Source organism: Anser cygnoides, chromosome 9, assembly GCF_040182565.1.
Source record: "Anser cygnoides isolate HZ-2024a breed goose chromosome 9, Taihu_goose_T2T_genome, whole genome shotgun sequence".
Lineage (NCBI taxonomy): Eukaryota > Metazoa > Chordata > Aves > Anseriformes > Anatidae > Anser > Anser cygnoides.
Genome location: NC_089881.1, coordinates 2,833,549 through 2,851,129, shown reverse-complemented (window position 1 = coordinate 2,851,129; position 17,581 = coordinate 2,833,549). Strand labels below are relative to the sequence as shown.

At 38.0% G+C, this 17,581-nt stretch overlaps 2 protein-coding genes across 5 annotated transcripts in view; both read left to right on the top strand.

Annotated features, from left to right (window-relative positions):
• The window catches only part of RASA2 (RAS p21 protein activator 2), a 52,515-nt gene extending 49,321 nt beyond the window's left edge, over positions 1 to 3,194 (top strand). For both annotated transcript variants that reach the window (XM_048062877.2, XM_048062879.2), the window contains exon 24: positions 817 to 3,194. In XM_048062877.2, coding sequence (XP_047918834.1) covers positions 817 to 847 — 31 coding nt within the window. In that variant the 3' untranslated portion in view covers positions 848 to 3,194. The remainder of the gene's footprint in view (positions 1 to 816) is intronic.
• A 7,582-nt stretch (positions 3,195 to 10,776) lies between these two features.
• RNF7 (ring finger protein 7) lies at positions 10,777 to 17,540 on the top strand. 3 transcript variants are annotated; one of them, XM_048062882.2, is made up of 3 exons: positions 10,777 to 11,000; positions 14,669 to 14,716; positions 16,242 to 17,540. In XM_048062882.2, the coding sequence occupies exons 1-3, from the start codon at positions 10,830 to 10,832 to the stop codon at positions 16,296 to 16,298; spliced, it is 276 nt and encodes a 91-aa protein (XP_047918839.1). In that variant the 5' UTR covers positions 10,777 to 10,829; the 3' UTR covers positions 16,299 to 17,540. The 3 variants fall into 3 exon arrangements, with proteins under 3 accessions (XP_047918839.1, XP_066858305.1, XP_047918838.1); XM_067002204.1 differs by lacking the exon at positions 16,242 to 17,540 and adding an exon at positions 15,960 to 16,214 and having other exon boundaries at positions 10,777 to 11,007; XM_048062881.2 differs by having other exon boundaries at positions 10,779 to 11,007.
• The last annotated feature ends 41 nt before the right edge of the window (positions 17,541 to 17,581 follow it).

Here is a 17,581-nt window from a genome sequence, read left to right as displayed (position 1 = left end):
ATTAGCAACGAGTGTGTCACTTTCTTGCAAGTGAATTTTCTTGTGCACTTCAGATGGCAGTGGAACAGGCTCCTTGGGTAAGTGGTCATGGCACCCGGCCTGCTGGAGTTCAAGAAGTGTGGACAATACTCTAAGACATGTGGTCTGGTTGTTGAGAGGTCCTGTGCAGACCCAAGAGTTGGACTCCATGACCTTTGTGGGTCCCTTCCAACTCGGGATATTCTGTGATTATCCCTAACTGTCTGCCTATCTTCTTTTTAAAAATGTTACATATTTTTATTAAATTTCAGTTAAAAAAGAGTTAAGCTATCAAATTTTATATAACTGTAAAAATTATACCGCACCCATATCTTTCATGCATACTTACTGTTTTTAATGCACTTGTCATATTCAATGATAAATACTATTTTTTTTGTGAAATTGGGGAAGAAAAAATCTTTAGTGTTTGTTGTTGTTCCAGAGGTGATTCTTTCAGTTCTCCTTGATCCTAGCTGTTGTCCATAAAACAACACTAGTCAAGTTCTCTATTTTTTTCTTTGCATCAGTAATGCTTGAATCACCGTAAAAAAGAATTCTACAACCACAGTGTGGTTTCCTTAGTTTAATATTTGACTCAAGTTGTTCAGAGAAATTGGCATTCGATTTAGAATTTTCACGTGAAAGTAAATGAGATTTTTCCACAAATCATTCCAGAAATCGTGCTAGGAATTATGGGGGGAAAATGCTTCATTTAATAGATAAAAACTATATGATGAGAATTAGAAAGCAAATGTTAACCATTAAAAATACTTACATGTAATATTTTATTTGTTCCAGAGAAAATCCAATTGTTGGAAAGGTTTCCTAACCAAAACAAACTGTGGCACACTTGGATGAAAACGAAACTGGAAATGTTCTTGGGGGTGTTTGTTTTTTTGTTTTATTTCATTTTGTATTTCATAATATGCATCTTTACAAAGTATTTAAAAATGAACGTAAATGCTAGTTGTGTTGACAATCTATTTAATATTTAATAGAAAGCTAGCTACTTGGAAATCTTGTCTTAGAGTTGATTCTCATTTTGCTGAAGAACTTGGAAGTTCCAGGTTCTTGAAGTAACAGATGTGAATAGAACTAAATGTTGTTCTGTCATTGCTGTTTTATTGGAAAGAACTTTCTAAACAAATAAGCTTTTTAATGGAACAAAATCAACATGGCATTTGTTGGTTGTATTGCATCTCTGAATACATGTATTGCAAAATTGTATGAGTTTACCATGAGTGCCTGCCCTGCTGATAACGATCTTGAAATAGAAATCCCAAGATACAATGACATGGTAAAGACCTGAAGCTTCACACTCAATTCGTTTGACTTTTTTTCTTATATTAAGTGTTGTCAGGACTTGATTTTAACTACAGCTGAAGTTAGAATGTCATGCAGTATGTCGCAAATAATCTGGACAGCAGTTACCAGTGTTAGTTGTTTTTTTTTTTTCTTAAGTACTAAATAAGAAGAAATCAGGGAATTTACGTTGTGCCTCTTGTTTACATTTGGGGTGAGTAATATATGGAGTGACATGAGACCACTATCTATTTTCTTTAGGGTACGTTTTTTTAAGGTATGGATTTTTTTCTTAATCTGAAAAAAAATGCAGGGTAGCAATGTTCTTTTTGAAATAATATTTGCTTACAGATAGAAGAACTCAAATGTGAACAGATTGTGGTTGAGTACTGATCAATTTACATCATTCCATATATGATTTTATTTTATTTTTTGATAAAACTAGTTAGGTCCAACTCACCATTTGACTACAAATCTAATAAATAATCTCTATTATAATCACTCAAAGCACTTTAGATATCTGGACTATCCCAGATTATTTTTAGATACTTTGTAGTATCTGCTTTTTATGATCAGTTGAATGATCAACATTGTTTTGTCTTTAAACAATGCTTCAGTGAATATTTTTATATCTTTAGTTATATGGATTCTTATTTGCCACTTAACACAGTTTATAAACTGTCATTCTTGACTTTAGTAAAATTATTTTTTGCTCACTTTGTCTGGGAAGTTAGGTTTGTGCTGAAAGAACTTCTATGTATATAGCCAGGAAGAAGCAAAGGTGGCAACTTCGCTTCATCAGTATTAAATACAACGGTACTTCTTGGAATGTTATTTTTAATAATAACTATATGTGGTACTTTTATTTTCAGAGCATTTGCTGTGGGGTCTTTTGTTATTGTTTTGTTAGTGTGTTTTTTACAATCGTGATTTGGCCAAATTAATTAGGAATGTAACTTACAAATAGAATAGAAATCCATAATGCTTGGAAACTGTAAGCTGTTCAAATTACTATACAATTGTAATACTGTCGTAGGGAGGCTTTCTGTGATAGAAGCAAGTTGGCAAGACAGGATTGAAATTTTTGAACGAATGAATGTAAGTATTGTTAGAAGAACTATTGATTTTAAACCCAGACAAACTACTTTAGAATGTCTGGGATTCAGTACTATTGTCTGCAATGTCACAATCATTCAGCAATCTCAATTGTTTTTGCCTTTCCTTCTTGTACACATTTAATGTATTCTAAGGGACTTTTGTTTGCCAACAGTTAAAAGGGGGCTTGAAATCATATGCCAAGAAATGTGTTTTGCCAAGGTAAATTGGATTTGTGCAATGCAATTGCCATTAAAAAGCTGCCATAAAATAAAGCTGAATGCTGTCAACTGTCAAAGTTAGTTTGTGCTGTATATCAATTGACGTTGTGGCAAAGTGTCTGTTCCTCAGAGCCATTTTCTGTTGTTTTCAAAGTCCAACTTATGGAAAACTAAATTGTATTCTAAGAATTTTTTTTAAAAATGCACTTTTTGCTTTGATACTGGAATATCTAGTAGAAAAAAACAAAGGCCATTGAATATTTGTGACTATTAGGATTTAATTTCTCATTTTATAATGTTTCAAAATAAAGTAGGTGTTCTAGAATTTAATTAGGTACAAGTAGGATGATTAATGGTAAAAGTTGCCTTCATTTTGATTAGTCTAGAAGACATTCGATAATTAGTTCTGTTTGGATTGTAAATTATCATTAGTTTTAATTTGTATTATGATGTATTGTTGAATGTATTTTTATTTAAATTTTATTTTCTTATCAAGACATTAAAATGTTTTGTAACATTGCTTGAGAATAACTCATAAATAAATTACAACAAACTTGAGATATGCTGCATATTTACTGTGAGGCCTGGATTTTTAAAATATCATTTATTTGAAGACTGGATGAATAGAGGTTTGCATACAGGAGTTGATTTTAACAAGGTAAATCTATTTGACAAAAAAAAAAAAGCAATAATCTAAGGGATTGTACATGGTCATCCACAGCACTGTTGTGTTCTAATTTAAGTTGATGTTGATGGTTGGGAGAGAATTGTTTAGCATAACAGTGTGTATAGGAATCTGACATTTTTTAAAATGTTTGCTGTGACTAGTCTGTATTAAAGGATATCTAGCCCTGGTGTTACATGACTAAATTTTCTTATTGATTGGTCTTTTATTACATGTCCAGTGTACCTGTACTAGCTGTATAATGTCAGAGCTATTTTAAATATGGATATGAAAAAAATATGCATATGGAAAAAAGTAGTTTTTATTTTTCTCATTTTTCATATGTAATCTCTGTAGGTGTGTATGTGGGGGGTGTTTTTTGTTTGTTTTGTTTCTGTTTTTTTGTCACGTGCTGTCCTTCCTATGCTTATGGGCATTGTTATAAGGTAACTTTCTATAAGCATGTTTTGCTGTGTTGGTGTTTTGTCTTCGTGTACAGAGAGCTGACCTATTTTCCTTTATTGTTGGTATGGAAGCTCTTACTAGGAGATACAGTGCAAACATTTGAGCCATTTTGGAATTAATTTTATTTTGAAGTAAGTAGTATTAAGGCACAGTCTGAATGATTACTACGTTCATTTGCAGAGACTCAGGAAGCAGAGAAAGCTAAAGATGAAGTTGAAAATACAGGAGGAATTTTTCGATGGACGCTCCAAAAATTTGTAAGGATTCTGTGATGATTATAGCAGAGCAATCTATTCTTTTCATGGTTAACGTGATACCTTCTCTAACCATTATGCTGAGGTTTTTTCTAAGCCATGACATGAAAAGGGCATTCCGTCTTCAGATCCACAGCTGCTGTGCTGATCATACTCTGAGGTTCTGGGTTGGGCTAGCAATCGTAGATTCACAAGGCCTCCGTAGTTAGAAGGTTCTTCTTAAGACTCTGGATTCCTTGAAAATTAGCATCCTAATTTCTCTCTCAGTTCTAGGAATTTCTAAACAAACTCCCCCATGATGCGTGCAGGTAACTACAGCAAGAAAATATCTATAGTCTCTATGATGATCTGTAAATGCTCCCCTATATATTTATCTTCATATAGAAGATACAGCTATAGGCCGTATATAGTAGCTAGAATCAATAACACATGGAAAACAAAGTATTTAAAATTAATTTGTGCTTCTTTATATGTAATTTAAAATACAAAGATTGCAGCATTTATTCACAATAGAAACTCATTCAGCATTTTTTTTTGAAGAGAATGCATATGGAATAAAAATCATGCCAATAAGCAAAAGCTCCCAGTAAAGAATAAGAGCAACCGATAGCAGAATAGAGAAGTGCTTGCTATTTATGTAAGGTTCTTATGAGTAGTTCCAAAAGCATATTTAGCTAAGGTTTTTATGATTTATTCAGATTAAATAAAACAGACATCATTTAATAGCTGTAAGGAGGCCATATCAGTTATCGTGTTCAGTCCTGATGAGACTGGTGCAGGAATAATGTCCATTACTGAGATTCAGCAATACAGGGCAGCTGATAAGAATAAATAAATACAATTGAGGAGTTTGAGTGCAGAGCTATAAGAACTGGGACTATAACCTGTAATTTGCCTACATTATTTAGTTTAAAAATCTAAGTTTAAGAAGTCACTTGATGTACCTGCATCAAAGACTGGAACTTGAGAATCAGTTGTTCCACAGTATCAGAATAGAATAAGGTTTGACAAGATACAGTGGTTGCACTATCTTATTTTTTGTGTTCAGGAAATGCAGAAGCTCTAAGAAATTTTTGTTTCGATTTTTAGACAACCTTGCTGAACTGCTTTTTAAATATCCTTTACACGAATAGATATTTAAGGGAAATAACACAATCCATATATGTAGACACCTTTGTAATCTTACTAGGTATGATCCATTAAATTGTAATGACTGAGCTTTTTAACTATTTGAAGTCAGTTATTTTAGTATAATTAATATTCCAAATGTTGTAGCAGTTGTATATATAGTCTTGTTAAATTTCACTGAAAATATATATAATGTTTTATAGAAACATTAATTATATGCCTTTTCAATCAGTCAATTTAGTCTGTTTTAAAGTGTTGTAGTTTTTGTTCCCCTCCTTCATCTTCTATTTTTGGCAATTCTTATGCAGTGAAAAAGAGAATCATAGAACAACTCAAATTTACTGTGTGACTTAAATTCAATCTTTAAAGGTAAAAATTTCTTACCTGGTCTCTCTGAGATAGCAGTGCAGAAGATTTTGGCTTTGGTTTCTCAAAAAAAAAAAAAAAAAAAAGGAAAGAAAAGAAAACAAAAGGCAAGATATCCCCTGCTTTCCTCCAGACTGGTGTTTCAGTGATAAGCTCCAGTGTGTCAGGGAGCAGAGAGCTTTAACAATAGAAGGCTTCAAAGCAAGCCAGGCTCACGCTGATGGCTGATCAGTATGCAGACACTGCACCTACTGAAGGGTTACCTCAGTAGCCGGCTAAGAGGCTTAGGGGTGGGAGCTCCATGTGCTTAACGCTGCCTGCAGCTTCTCCGGGACCCTGTGACATTGCTGCTAGGTGACAGAGAAACCAGCCTTCATCAGGTGGCAGCAAGCAGGCTGTAGAATCAGTAGTCATCTACACTAATACTCAGACCTGATGATTATGTTGCACCTTTTATCCATAGACCTTTGAAGTACTTTCCAAAAGAAGGGTAGATGCAGGCACAATGCTTTCTCAAATATTTGGTCATTTTAATCATTGTCAGTGACGAACTGACACCTCAAAGGGGGACAGTAAAAGCTGAGAGGGTGTGCACAAGTATTTTCCCCATATGATGATGCAATAGCTTATTTTTCTCAGAAGTTGTATTTAGTTCTATGTATTTCTTTCTCCTACCTTTTCTCCTTATCTTGCTGATTTACCCTATTGTAGAAGAAGGCAGTCACACCAAATGTTACAGATTACTTGATTGTTTTTACAAGTATCTTACATTGAAAAAGAAATAATCCTAGTCCTGGATATATGAGAATTGAAGACACCTGGCTGTACAAAAGGAAAAATATATGTACTGCTGTAGGAACAGTAAAATTCTAACTTTTTGAATATAAAACATTGATATTTGTAACCTACATAATTCACCTAGCTTCCGAGTATTTGATTCAGATTTCTGTGAAGTCTTCACTGTCACTATTCTGTCACGTTTACCTATTTTTATGAGTATGCTTCGTGTATACTTATATTCTGACACTATCTTGGTTGAAGTCTAAAAGTAGAATATTGGATCAAAATCAATAAATCTGTAAGGTTTGTGGCACACAGGACATAATGTCGGCAAGTGTGGGTAAGGAGAGGGATAAACTTTGCCTGTGCAGTACCTTCCTGTAATTTAGACATGTAAGTAAAGGGACTTTCCATAAGGCGAGTTTCCATGAGGCTTCCCTTGCTGATCCCACTGCCCACCCCGTGCAGTGCAGGATATGCTAACTGTGGTTAATGGGGTCTGTCCTCATACTAGGCAGGTTCTCCATACCTGTAGGAGGTTAAAGATATTAATTAATATTAATCTAAGGTGTTTTGGGAGATTTAAAACAAACTGTGCTACCTCACACAAGTTTATAGGAGGTATCTATATTTCAAAATAGGTGTCAGGAGAGGGTATTCCTATTCCCCCTCATAACAGCAAAACAAGGTAACTTGGTTTTCAGTTCAGAATGCAGTTTGATTCTCAAACAGCTAACTTCAGTTAAAATATGCATAATTTTGTCTTTACAGTTAATTATTTAAAAGTTAACAGGATACGAGGCAAGCTTTGAGCTTGAAAATTTAAACTGTCTGGAGGGAATAAGTAATGACCGAGCTTTACTAGAGAGTAAAACAACAAATCAAATTCTAGTGTAGAATTTGATAGTCTTCTGGGGCCTTTGTGCTATTGGTTTTGAGACGCTTCTTCAGAAGTTACGGATGAGCTTGGGTGTTGTATGAAAAATTGAGACAATTCAAGGGTTTAGACCTCATTAAGAAGCAGTTCAGCAAAGCTGGGAGCTGTTTTTGTCTTTTATAAGACTAGGTTTTCCCATTAAAGCGGAGAGGTTCCTGCCCAGAAGTCATTTACTTCTCTTATAAAACTCTTTAAGGATTTCCCTCCTATAATATAAGGTGTACTGGTCTGATTCATGAATATGAGCAACACAGTCTATTTAAGAATCTGGAACTCCTGATAGTTCTCTGTCTCTAAACTCCTACCTGGACTTCTGTAAAAATCATGTGAAATCTCATGGGTATGTTGCCATATAGCAAGAATGGCAAATGGAGTAAAGAAAAATACATTCTTGCTACTCTACGTAGCAATAGTGTATTTCTTCAGTCTCCTGTCTAGTGAGATTCTTGCACTGTAGAAGTGATATGCAACCTATTCCGTGAATGCGGAGTTTCCCCAATTTGTTTTGTGTTTTTTATCTGGATGCCTACTTCATGCATTTCTGTCACAAGAACTGTACATACTACTAGTGAAGTCTGTTTTCCATCTTGGCAACTGCTTCAGGCAGCTTCAGTAAAACCTTAAGAATACCTACAGGTGGTTTTGTAGCAGGTGATAGCAGATGGGCTGATTCATGCTATTACCTGTGTTGTCTTCCTCGATTGCAGCTCCACCGTCTGCCCTTACTGAGGTTTTGGCTATAACCATAGCAGTGTAATTAGTACTGGCCTTTAATGGCACTGTTCAGCATATTCCTACTGATAAAAATGGCACAGAGAAGCACAGCCAATTCAGAGTTTAAGAAACAGTTTTGGCACAGAACTATGCTTAAATTCTTTTCTTTGGCAGATAAATTGATTTGACACAGTTCTTAACTGTTCTGATATGTGTTAGTCTATTGACAGAGCAAACAGTAAGTGTAAAAATACAGTTCAGCATGTGAACTAATTGGCCAAGATACACACATACTTACATAACTGTTCTTTGCATTAGCATAAAACTGACATTGCCGTAACAGGTTTGTTATTAGTAAAAATAACCTTGGATTCTATGTTTCAGAGTAAGCAAACTACAGGGGGAGGGGGACAAAAATCTCAAATGTTGTTCAAGGAAAGAAAAAAGAACAAAAGTCAGTTCATATTTCTAGACTCTTCCATTCTCAAAAGCCATAGAAGGCATTGAACATTGTTCCAAAGCAATCTGCGATAATTAGTGTTTTTAGAAAGATGCATAGGAAATGTTCTTGCAAGGTGAAGATAAATGTGTATATTCATTTGAAATGGGTTTAGGAGTATGACAGGAAAACTATTATGGCAATTGTGGAAGTCTTCTGTTTTGAAATCAGGTGTTAAACACTTGGAGCTTTCAATGAGTGTTCTTTGAAGTGGAGACAATCAGAATCGAATAAATCCTCGATGTATCCTTACTGTAAAATTATTGCAGAAATGTAATTAGTTATAAACTGCATAATAGAAAACAATATTCCAAATTTTTATACCTACTATTATGTGCAACCCCTCATAGTTGCTAAGCAAGTTGTTTCCCTATTCTATAACATGCAGTTGGCTAGCAGCTCTAATTCTAACTGAACAATCACTTGATGAACTAAAAGGAACTTAGTTCAATTTCCTATATTTAGATAAATAGATATATTAGACATAAGCAAATACAGTCTTCCTCTACCCCACCTGAAATAATTGTTTTTTATTTGCATATAAAAATGGTGGAAAAGTACACAGGGAAAATTCACTGAAAGAGCTGTATTTTGTGCCAATCTCCCATGCGCTACATTTGTAATGTTTCCTGTCGTTAGGGAACAGATGAATTCTAGAGTGCATATTAAAAGTTTTTATTTCTATTTACTTCTTATTACTCTGTAGCATGCACAAAGCTGGATGGATGTACCACATACACCTTTTCTACACTAGCAGTAATTACGTTCCAAGAGTGATGCATGGTCCACAAAACAACTAGTAGCTGCTTTCCTTCTCAGGGATTTGAACTCTGTTGTTGTCTGCTATACCAGAAAAGCAGAAAAGAAGTTTGTATTTAGAACATCAAACCAGTGTGAGTTTTATCATTGATTATATTCAGCATAACTGAAGGTAGGAACCATTCTGATTTTAATTAAGAGTTCTATAGACAAAGGCTCGGTAGTTCCTCAAAATATAGAAAATCTGGGTTTGATTATGGATCATGACATCCAGGTTATCTTAAATTGCCTTTTCTCAGTTTTAAAATTTAGGTTAATTTTGTACATATTAAAGTATTTCTCTTACCATTTAAGAGCTGAATAACAAAGATAACTGATAATTGGAAAAATACATTTCTCGATGGAATAATAGCTTGAGTGGTAAAAGTGTATTAAGAAATGCAATCTTTGCCCTTCCCTTCCTTTAAAAACATTTTTGACTCAGTACTGTATACCATATTCTTATACATCCTTATTGCTGTTCCTCTATAATCATATATACCCTAGCTGTGACGATCAGCAGCCATGGTTATTGAAGGAAAATTGGCAAAAACAAAAAGTGTTTTGAAACCTCCAACTCAGCAACATTTCTGCTGGGCACATGGTTTTTTTTAAGTGGTGGAGGGAAACAATTTCTCAAGTTAGTAAGCAGTAATCTAGCCTAGTTCTTAAAGTTTAGCAGCACAATCTGATGTAGATCGAGAACTCAACCATTGCTGGTACAGAATAGTGGTGATAACTGGTACTGTTGATGCTTTTCCAGTAGTGGTTACGTTTAAGATCTCACCCTAACCAGCAACATAAGTGCAATTATCTGGAGTAATTTGGTTCTGCAAACCAATGCTGAAAGTTCAGCCACCAAAACCAGCATGGACATAATCTTTAACCAAATGTTAAAGTTAGAAGAGGAATGTAAATTCCTATTATCTTATAAAATAGTCTGTTGTTTAGCTTTGTTTTTATCTACACTTTGAAAGTCCAATTTTAAGATGTTTATGATTTGTGTATGTAAATATTGTATATATAGATGTATCAGTATGTATGGAGTAAGCCATTTTTAAATGTAAATGGCCATTTTAAAATTTCCTTTTGGCTTTTTAGTTTCTCACAACTCATTTATTTTCTGCTGGTTTTATGTCCCCTTACACATTCAAGCTGTGAAGTTCAGTGTGTCCTGCTCTGATGTTAGGAAGTAGCCCGCATCATATCCCTTTGATGAAGGGTTAGTGTTGCATAATAAGACTGAGATTTCAGAGATAATACACTCCAGAGATTAAAGTATTTTTGTATTTGGCAGTTTCATGCACGTTTTAGGTGTTGTGGGCTCCCTGTTCTAGTCAGCTCCCTCCTCCCCAGTCACCCTATGGGCTATAAGCGCTGTGGCGATAGCCTTGGGTGCCTTCCACCTCCTGGAAACACGGCTGCGAGACAGATTCCCCCTTGCACTGAGGCCTGTTTTCTGCCTCCTGCGGCCGCCTCGGAGCTACAAGCCCGGGGCTGGGGCCGGGGCCGGGGCCGGGGCCGGGAGGTGGCGCCGCAGCCCCGCTCTGCCGCTCGACCGGCGCCGTCGCGTCCCCGCCCCTCCGCCATGGCCGACGTGGAGGACGGGGACGAGCCGGGCGCCCCCCACTCGCACCCGGGCTCCTCAGGCTCCAAGGCGGGCGGCCCCGACAAGATGTTCTCGCTGAAGAAGTGGAACGCCGTGGCCATGTGGAGCTGGGACGTGGAGTGCGACACCTGTGCCATTTGCCGGGTGCAGGTCATGGGTAAGCGGCAGGCCCCGGCCCACCATGGCCGTCGCCGCCCGGGGGGAACGGACACCGAGGGCCGGGCCGACTTCCCGGCGGGGCTGGGGCTCGGAGCGCGGGCCCTCGTCGTTCCCTCAGGCCTTGGCGTCGGGGAGCGGTGGGCTGGGCTCCGGGCAGGCGGCCGCCCCTGGCCTCTCGCCGGCGCTGCCCTGCGGGAGCTGTTGTTGCTCGGCCCCCGGCAAGCGGAGTTACCGCCGGGCTGAACGCGAGAGCTGCGGCCCTGCTGCCTGGGCCGTTTGTGAGGCAGCGGTGCTGCGGGCGTGTGTAGAAATAGGCTTCTCCAGGTCTTAACCCAATCTATAACGCCCCTAACCGAGCACCCTGATTGCTGCTGCAACTTAACATTCATCAATGTACTGAAAAGTCTGCTGGAAAAGTAAGGGGGTAGTTTCCCTGTTTTGAGATCTCTTTAAAAACAGCCTCATCGTTGACCAACGTTAGTCACTTCTGACATGTTATGCAAATACAACACCATGGATCTTTTTAAATCCCTTACATTTTTCTTCTGCAGTATATCTATATCTAATTTTTGCTTTCATGCTGTCATCAGAGGCATAACTGTCTTCGAGCCTTTCAGTTGGTCATGTTGGAGTCTGGTAGGACAAGCGACCGATGGCCGTCTCCATGGCATGTTGCTTTTCTAGGTCCAGGGAATATAACGCTGCAAATCTAGACTGATTTTGGTTTCATAGAAAGGAGGCAAAACACACAATGCAGTGATTTCTTGTAGATGTTTTTACTGCAAATGTTCTGAGGAACAGAAAAGGCACAGAGGTGTACGGGAGGAAAAAAGATGCAGCCCAGGATGAAGTGGTGGGGGACTGACCACGTGAAGTTCAGCAAGGCCAACCACAAGGTCCTGCACCTTGGGCAGTCCCAGGCACAAATTCAGGCTGGGCAGAGAATGGATCAAAAGCAGCCCTGAGGAGAAGGACCTTGGGGTGGTGGTTGACGAGAAGCTCGACACGAGCCAGCAATGTGTGCTTGCAGCTCAGCAAGCTGCCCGTACCCTGGGCTGCACCAAAAGCAGCAGGGCCATCAGAGCAGGGGAGGGGATTGTCCCCCTCTGCTCTGCTCTTGTGAGACCCTCCCCAGCTCTGGGCCCCAGCACAAGGACATGGAGCTGTTGGAGCGAGTCCAGGGGAGGGCTGCAAGGATGCTCAGAGGCTGCAGCCCCTCTGCTATGGAGGCGGGCTGAGGGAGTTGGGGTTGTTCAGCCTGGAGAAGAGAAGGCTGAGGGGAGACCTTACAGCGGCCTGCCAGTGCCTAAAGGGGGCTACAGGAAAGTTGGGGAGGGACTCTCTATTAGGAAGTGGTAGGACAAGGAGTAACAGCTTTAAACTGAAAAAGGATAGATCTAGATTAGGCATTAGGAAGAAATTCTTTACTCAGAGGGTGGTGAGGCCCTGGCCCAGGCTGCCCAGAGCAGCTGTGGATGCCCCATCCCTGGCAGTGCCCAAGGCCAGGCTGGATGGGATTTGGGCAGCCTGGGCTGGTGGGAGGTGTCCCTGTCCTTGGCGGGGGTTGGAATGGGTGGGCTTTGAGGTCCCTTCCAACCCAAACCATTCTGTGACCTTTTGTGTAAACACAATTTGCAGATGCTTTAGATGCTTTATGTCTTTGTTTACATGGTGAACAGAGACCACACTGAAAGCAAAAGTGGCTTAGTCTGTTATAAGGAAAACCTAATTTTAAGAACTTACTTCCCTATTCTAGCCTGTTACATGGCACTAGGAAAAAAAATCAAAAAAACCTTTACCCAGATATTTGATAAAAGCTAAAAAATTGATCTTCTGTATTTTTTCATAATTACACCAAGGCAGTACTTTTAATCTGAAGCTAAGGGAAAAAATCCGGTAACCATTTTTTTTAGAACAAACCAGATTGTCACAATGTGAGACTTGATCATTACTGACTTCAGTTTAGCAATTTTGTGTTGACCCTGCCAGACTTGGTCTGGCTCCTGTAGAGCCACTGCATTTGCAGTAACCTCAGCTTGGAGGCAGTGCCAGACTTAAGCAGGCTCTGCATGTTTGAAGTCAGTTTGTTTGATTTTGGAAGGCAGGGGACTGTTAGCTGGCCTAATTTTCTACTGTTTTAACTCCTTGAACCAGTGTGGGCTTCGGTGGTCACAGAAGCACAAGGAAAGAAACAAAACTGCAGGTTTTATCTGGGAGGGCCAAGATTGCAGCAGTAGTGACTCTAGATTTGCTTCACTTTCACAGACTGACACCCTGAGGGTAGTGATGCAGGAGTGTGGACAGCTGACATCAGCATGGTTGCTGTGATTTCTGGCCTACTCTGAAACTGTAAATCTAGGGTTGGGATAGGAAAACTGCTTTTATAGTGGCTGCAACTCCACCCCAGCTTACTGCCCATTGGGGTGACTCCAGATCAGTTTGTTCCCATGCACCACAATGCAGCGCTGAAGCAGTTTGTCTGAGTCTTCCCTGCAGCTTGGCCCCTAGTGCTACGGAAATACAAGTTACAGGAACAGACATTAGAAAGCTTGATTTGCTGCCTTGTCAGGGGGGAAAGGGCAACTACTTCAGAGTATCTGTGCTCTTTGTTCTCTGTCACCTGAGAAAATGAGGGCAGGTGAATCTGAAATAGAACTTATGTCAATATCTGGCAGAAATACTCAAAATTCCTGTAGCATGTTATGTTTTTGTCTAATAGGAAAATACGATCCAACTGGTGACCTGCAGGCCAAGTCAAACCTGTGGGACACTTTTGCCTAAGTTACTAGTTTTTCTTTGGAGGAGATGTTTCCATCGTGTGCTGCCGTAACAGTTGAACACTTTATTGTGCATGGTATGTGCACGTAGACGTTTCTCCTTTACACTGGCGAAGACTGCCTTACACAAAGGCATTCTTCTGCTGTATGTGTGGCATGGTACTAAGCCTGCAAGTTGTCACTTCTGTATCTTCTGAGTCTGTCATCTAGTCCTGTAGCCACGGGAGCATATAAAGTAGATAAACATTTTAAATTAGATATTTTTCCATGTTTATCTCTTGAATTATATTATCAAATTGACCAGTGTTTATAAATACACTTGCATGTGTATGTGTAACTCTTCTGAAAATGATATGCAGGTACCTATTAAGGAAAGCTACTGTACAAGAAGATGGCAGCAGGAGGTGGGGGTTGTGGTGAGAGGTGTAGGGGCTAAAAAAAGTCAAAATCGTGAGTGATTTCCTTAAATGGAGATGCTGACATCAGAAAAACAAAGTCCTGTAATTAGGGTTTGGCTGCATGCTTGCTCAGCTCTTAATATGCCTGAGTGCCTTGGCACAAATCTGTTGGTTGTTATATCTACAAAATGGAGGCTTTTTTCAGCAGAAGTTATGAAAATACAAAGCAATGGAAAATAAACAACACTTGAACAGCTTATAGTCCTTCTGACCTCTTTCAGATAGACGTCTCATCGTCACGTGCCCTGATTGAAATTTGGGGGGGGGGGGGTGTTCAATGTTAAAGGGCTGAAGCAAACATCAAAACTTGCAAAACTTGAGATTTTTACCCTTGTAAACTGGTTTTAAAGTTTAAGTTTTCTTCTGTCAAACTTTAGATGGAATCCTGAGCATCAGATTCAATCTTTTTCTTGTTTACTTTTAGATGCCTGTCTTAGATGTCAAGCTGAAAACAAACAAGAAGATTGTGTTGGTATGTAGTGATTTCATTCGCTTGTTTTTCAATTTAAGTTTCTCTCAATAGGGTGCATTTTGAAGCTTGAAGGGAATACTAGTTTTATTAATGCTCAAAAGTAAACCAGTGTTTTGTTACAGTGTGTCATCTTTTTACATTAGTAATACTTGGTTTATTTTTGAGCACTAATAAAATTAGTATTAACTTCAGACATGCTGTAGTATATAACACTTTCAAATTTGCAGTGCTTCTGTCAACATACATGCATCTGTGATGTTTAAGTTGTTCTCATCCTGAACATAATTCAGATGATAATATACGCCTTTGCAGTAGGCTAGGAAATGGCTCCTTTTCTTTCTACTAGGATGTGTGCCAGAAGGTATAATAGCAATACCAATAAAACCCTGTATTCTGAAATAAATTCCTGACGGGGTTAGAAAGCGGTATTTTTCCCGTCTTGATTCAGGCATAGTGGAGATAATTGCTTGCCTGTTCAGTTTTCGTTGGGAAAAGTGCGATCACTGGAGTTTGCTACAATGCTGTATAATCATAAGCGTTCTTTAAACTGCTTGTCAATACATGCAAAAACAAATCATAACGTAATTCTGATATATTTAAATCAGATATAGTGAAAATTGTCTCATAGTGTTTGCTTTAAAACTTTAAGTCAACTGTTAAGCGAGTGGTAAATCTTTCCACACCCTTGTTCTTTCTGCTTTGAAGTGTATTGTTTCAAACTTAATCCACTGTTATTTCTGATTATTATTCTAACCAGAACAGGCATTGCCTGTTTCAGATACCTTAGTTGCTTGGTAAGTGTCCTGTTTAAAATCATCAGGAAAAAAAAAGCATCATCTTACAACACTCCTTTGATTGGTACGCTTATATTTCAATAAGGAAAATGTGAGCTAATAAGGGGGGAAAAAAAAACCACAAATTACTAATACTCATGAGTAGATGGGCAATATTTTGCAATTTTGTTGGGTTGAAGAAATTGTCGCCTGTGCATGTTCTGATTTATTTTGCCGGAAAATGCTAATATAGCCGTTTGGATGTTACGTACTGTGTCAAACGTGCTTCCTTGATGTCACGCAGTTAAGTGTAAACACTGCATTTCAGATGAGAATTTGGTAATATGCTCTTGTATGATAGTAAGTCAGTATGCATTGCCTATATTTTGGTACTGTTTTGGGAAAGTTAAAGTGAAGAATTTACCCATATACTCCTGGTTACTATTGACATATGTTTTATACATTCACAGAGAGCTGTGTCAAACACTTTATAAAAGAAGGTGAGAATATATATATTTCTTTTCATTTGGAAAAAAATGAAAAGATCCGTGATGAAGAGATGAGGAGTATCATCAGAATGACTGTATTAATTCAATCTCTGTGGATAAATCAGCAATGATGCATTTTGTCTCTTCAAATGTTTTGTAAGTTTGCAGTGGCTTTAAACATCTGAGAAGAATAGTTTGGACCTTGCTGTAAGTGTTGATCAGACATCTGAGCATGACTGGAACGTGTTCTTTTTTCTCTTTCAGTGGTTTGGGGAGAATGCAATCATTCCTTCCACAATTGCTGCATGTCCTTGTGGGTGAAACAGAATAATCGCTGCCCCCTCTGCCAGCAGGACTGGGTAGTCCAGAGAATAGGCAAATAAAAACACTGGAAGTTTTTTTCTGTTGAACTTACTGAAGTAGTGTATGTCTTATGCCATATACTCATACAGAAGAGTGGAACCTGTCAATTATGGCATGATTTATTTAGTTTGTCTGGTACAAGGAACAGTGTGTTTTTGTTGTGTGCTCTTTGCTGTGGTGGGAGGCAGTGGTCAGTCTTATTGCAGGTATTTCCACAACTGAAGAAGGAGAGGCACTACATTAATAAATGTGTCTGTTATGATTTGAATGTTAACTGTATCGGATCATTGAAATGTGGTGGTGCAGATTATGCCTCAAATACAGTTTGTTCAATGTCTCTGTGTAGAACAACAACTTAATTTGAAAAGGAGACTTTGCTTGTAAGTCTGATACGCTGTGTAGTTTGCTGTCTGATAAAGAAGTTATTTACTTTACAGATAAATAAATTGTTTTCTAAGTAGTACTGTATACAAAAATGGTCAGTTGACTTTTTAGGAAGTATTTTGGTTTTTAATCTAAAATGAATACTGTGTGAAGCACACTATACTAAACATTTCTCATTAAGGTTTTCTTTATGGCTTAAGAAAATTTTGTTGCATCTCTTAAGTCTGTTGTATAATCTGTACATGATTTCTGCAACCATAGTACTAAAAATTTAACCCCGTTAATATTTTTTAATTTATATTTCTGTTAAAGATCATGGACACGTGTATTTTAATCTAGAGGTTTTTGGTACAAAAACACATATTTGAAATCAGCTAACTAGTGGTGTAAACAATTTAACTGGTTAGCTGTCTAGTATAGAATGCAAACGAAACTGATCATTTAAATGTCCCAAGGCAGGCGCTAATTAAATCTATGGAAAAATATTAACTTGTGGTTTCTTCAAAATTCATTTATAGAAATGTCTTTATCATAGTTTTGTCGGATAAAATGTTTTGGGGAGTAGGAGAAAGCATTGTTTCATTTTTGTGGAAGTCCTCAGTATATCATCTTTTTTATATGATCAGTCCAGTAATTTTTCTTGCACATACTTGTTTGCCTCTGACTTGGTTTGTCTTTACCCTAAGTATCTGAATAATTACTATTAATGTGAACATATAGTTCTTTTTATATATATGTAATAAGTTGAGTTACTGTCTTAAGTCTGTAACAAATTCAGACTTAATAAAGTGGCTAATAAACCTGGATGGAACTGAAGCAATATTATATGCAAATCATTGTTTACTTTAAAATGATTG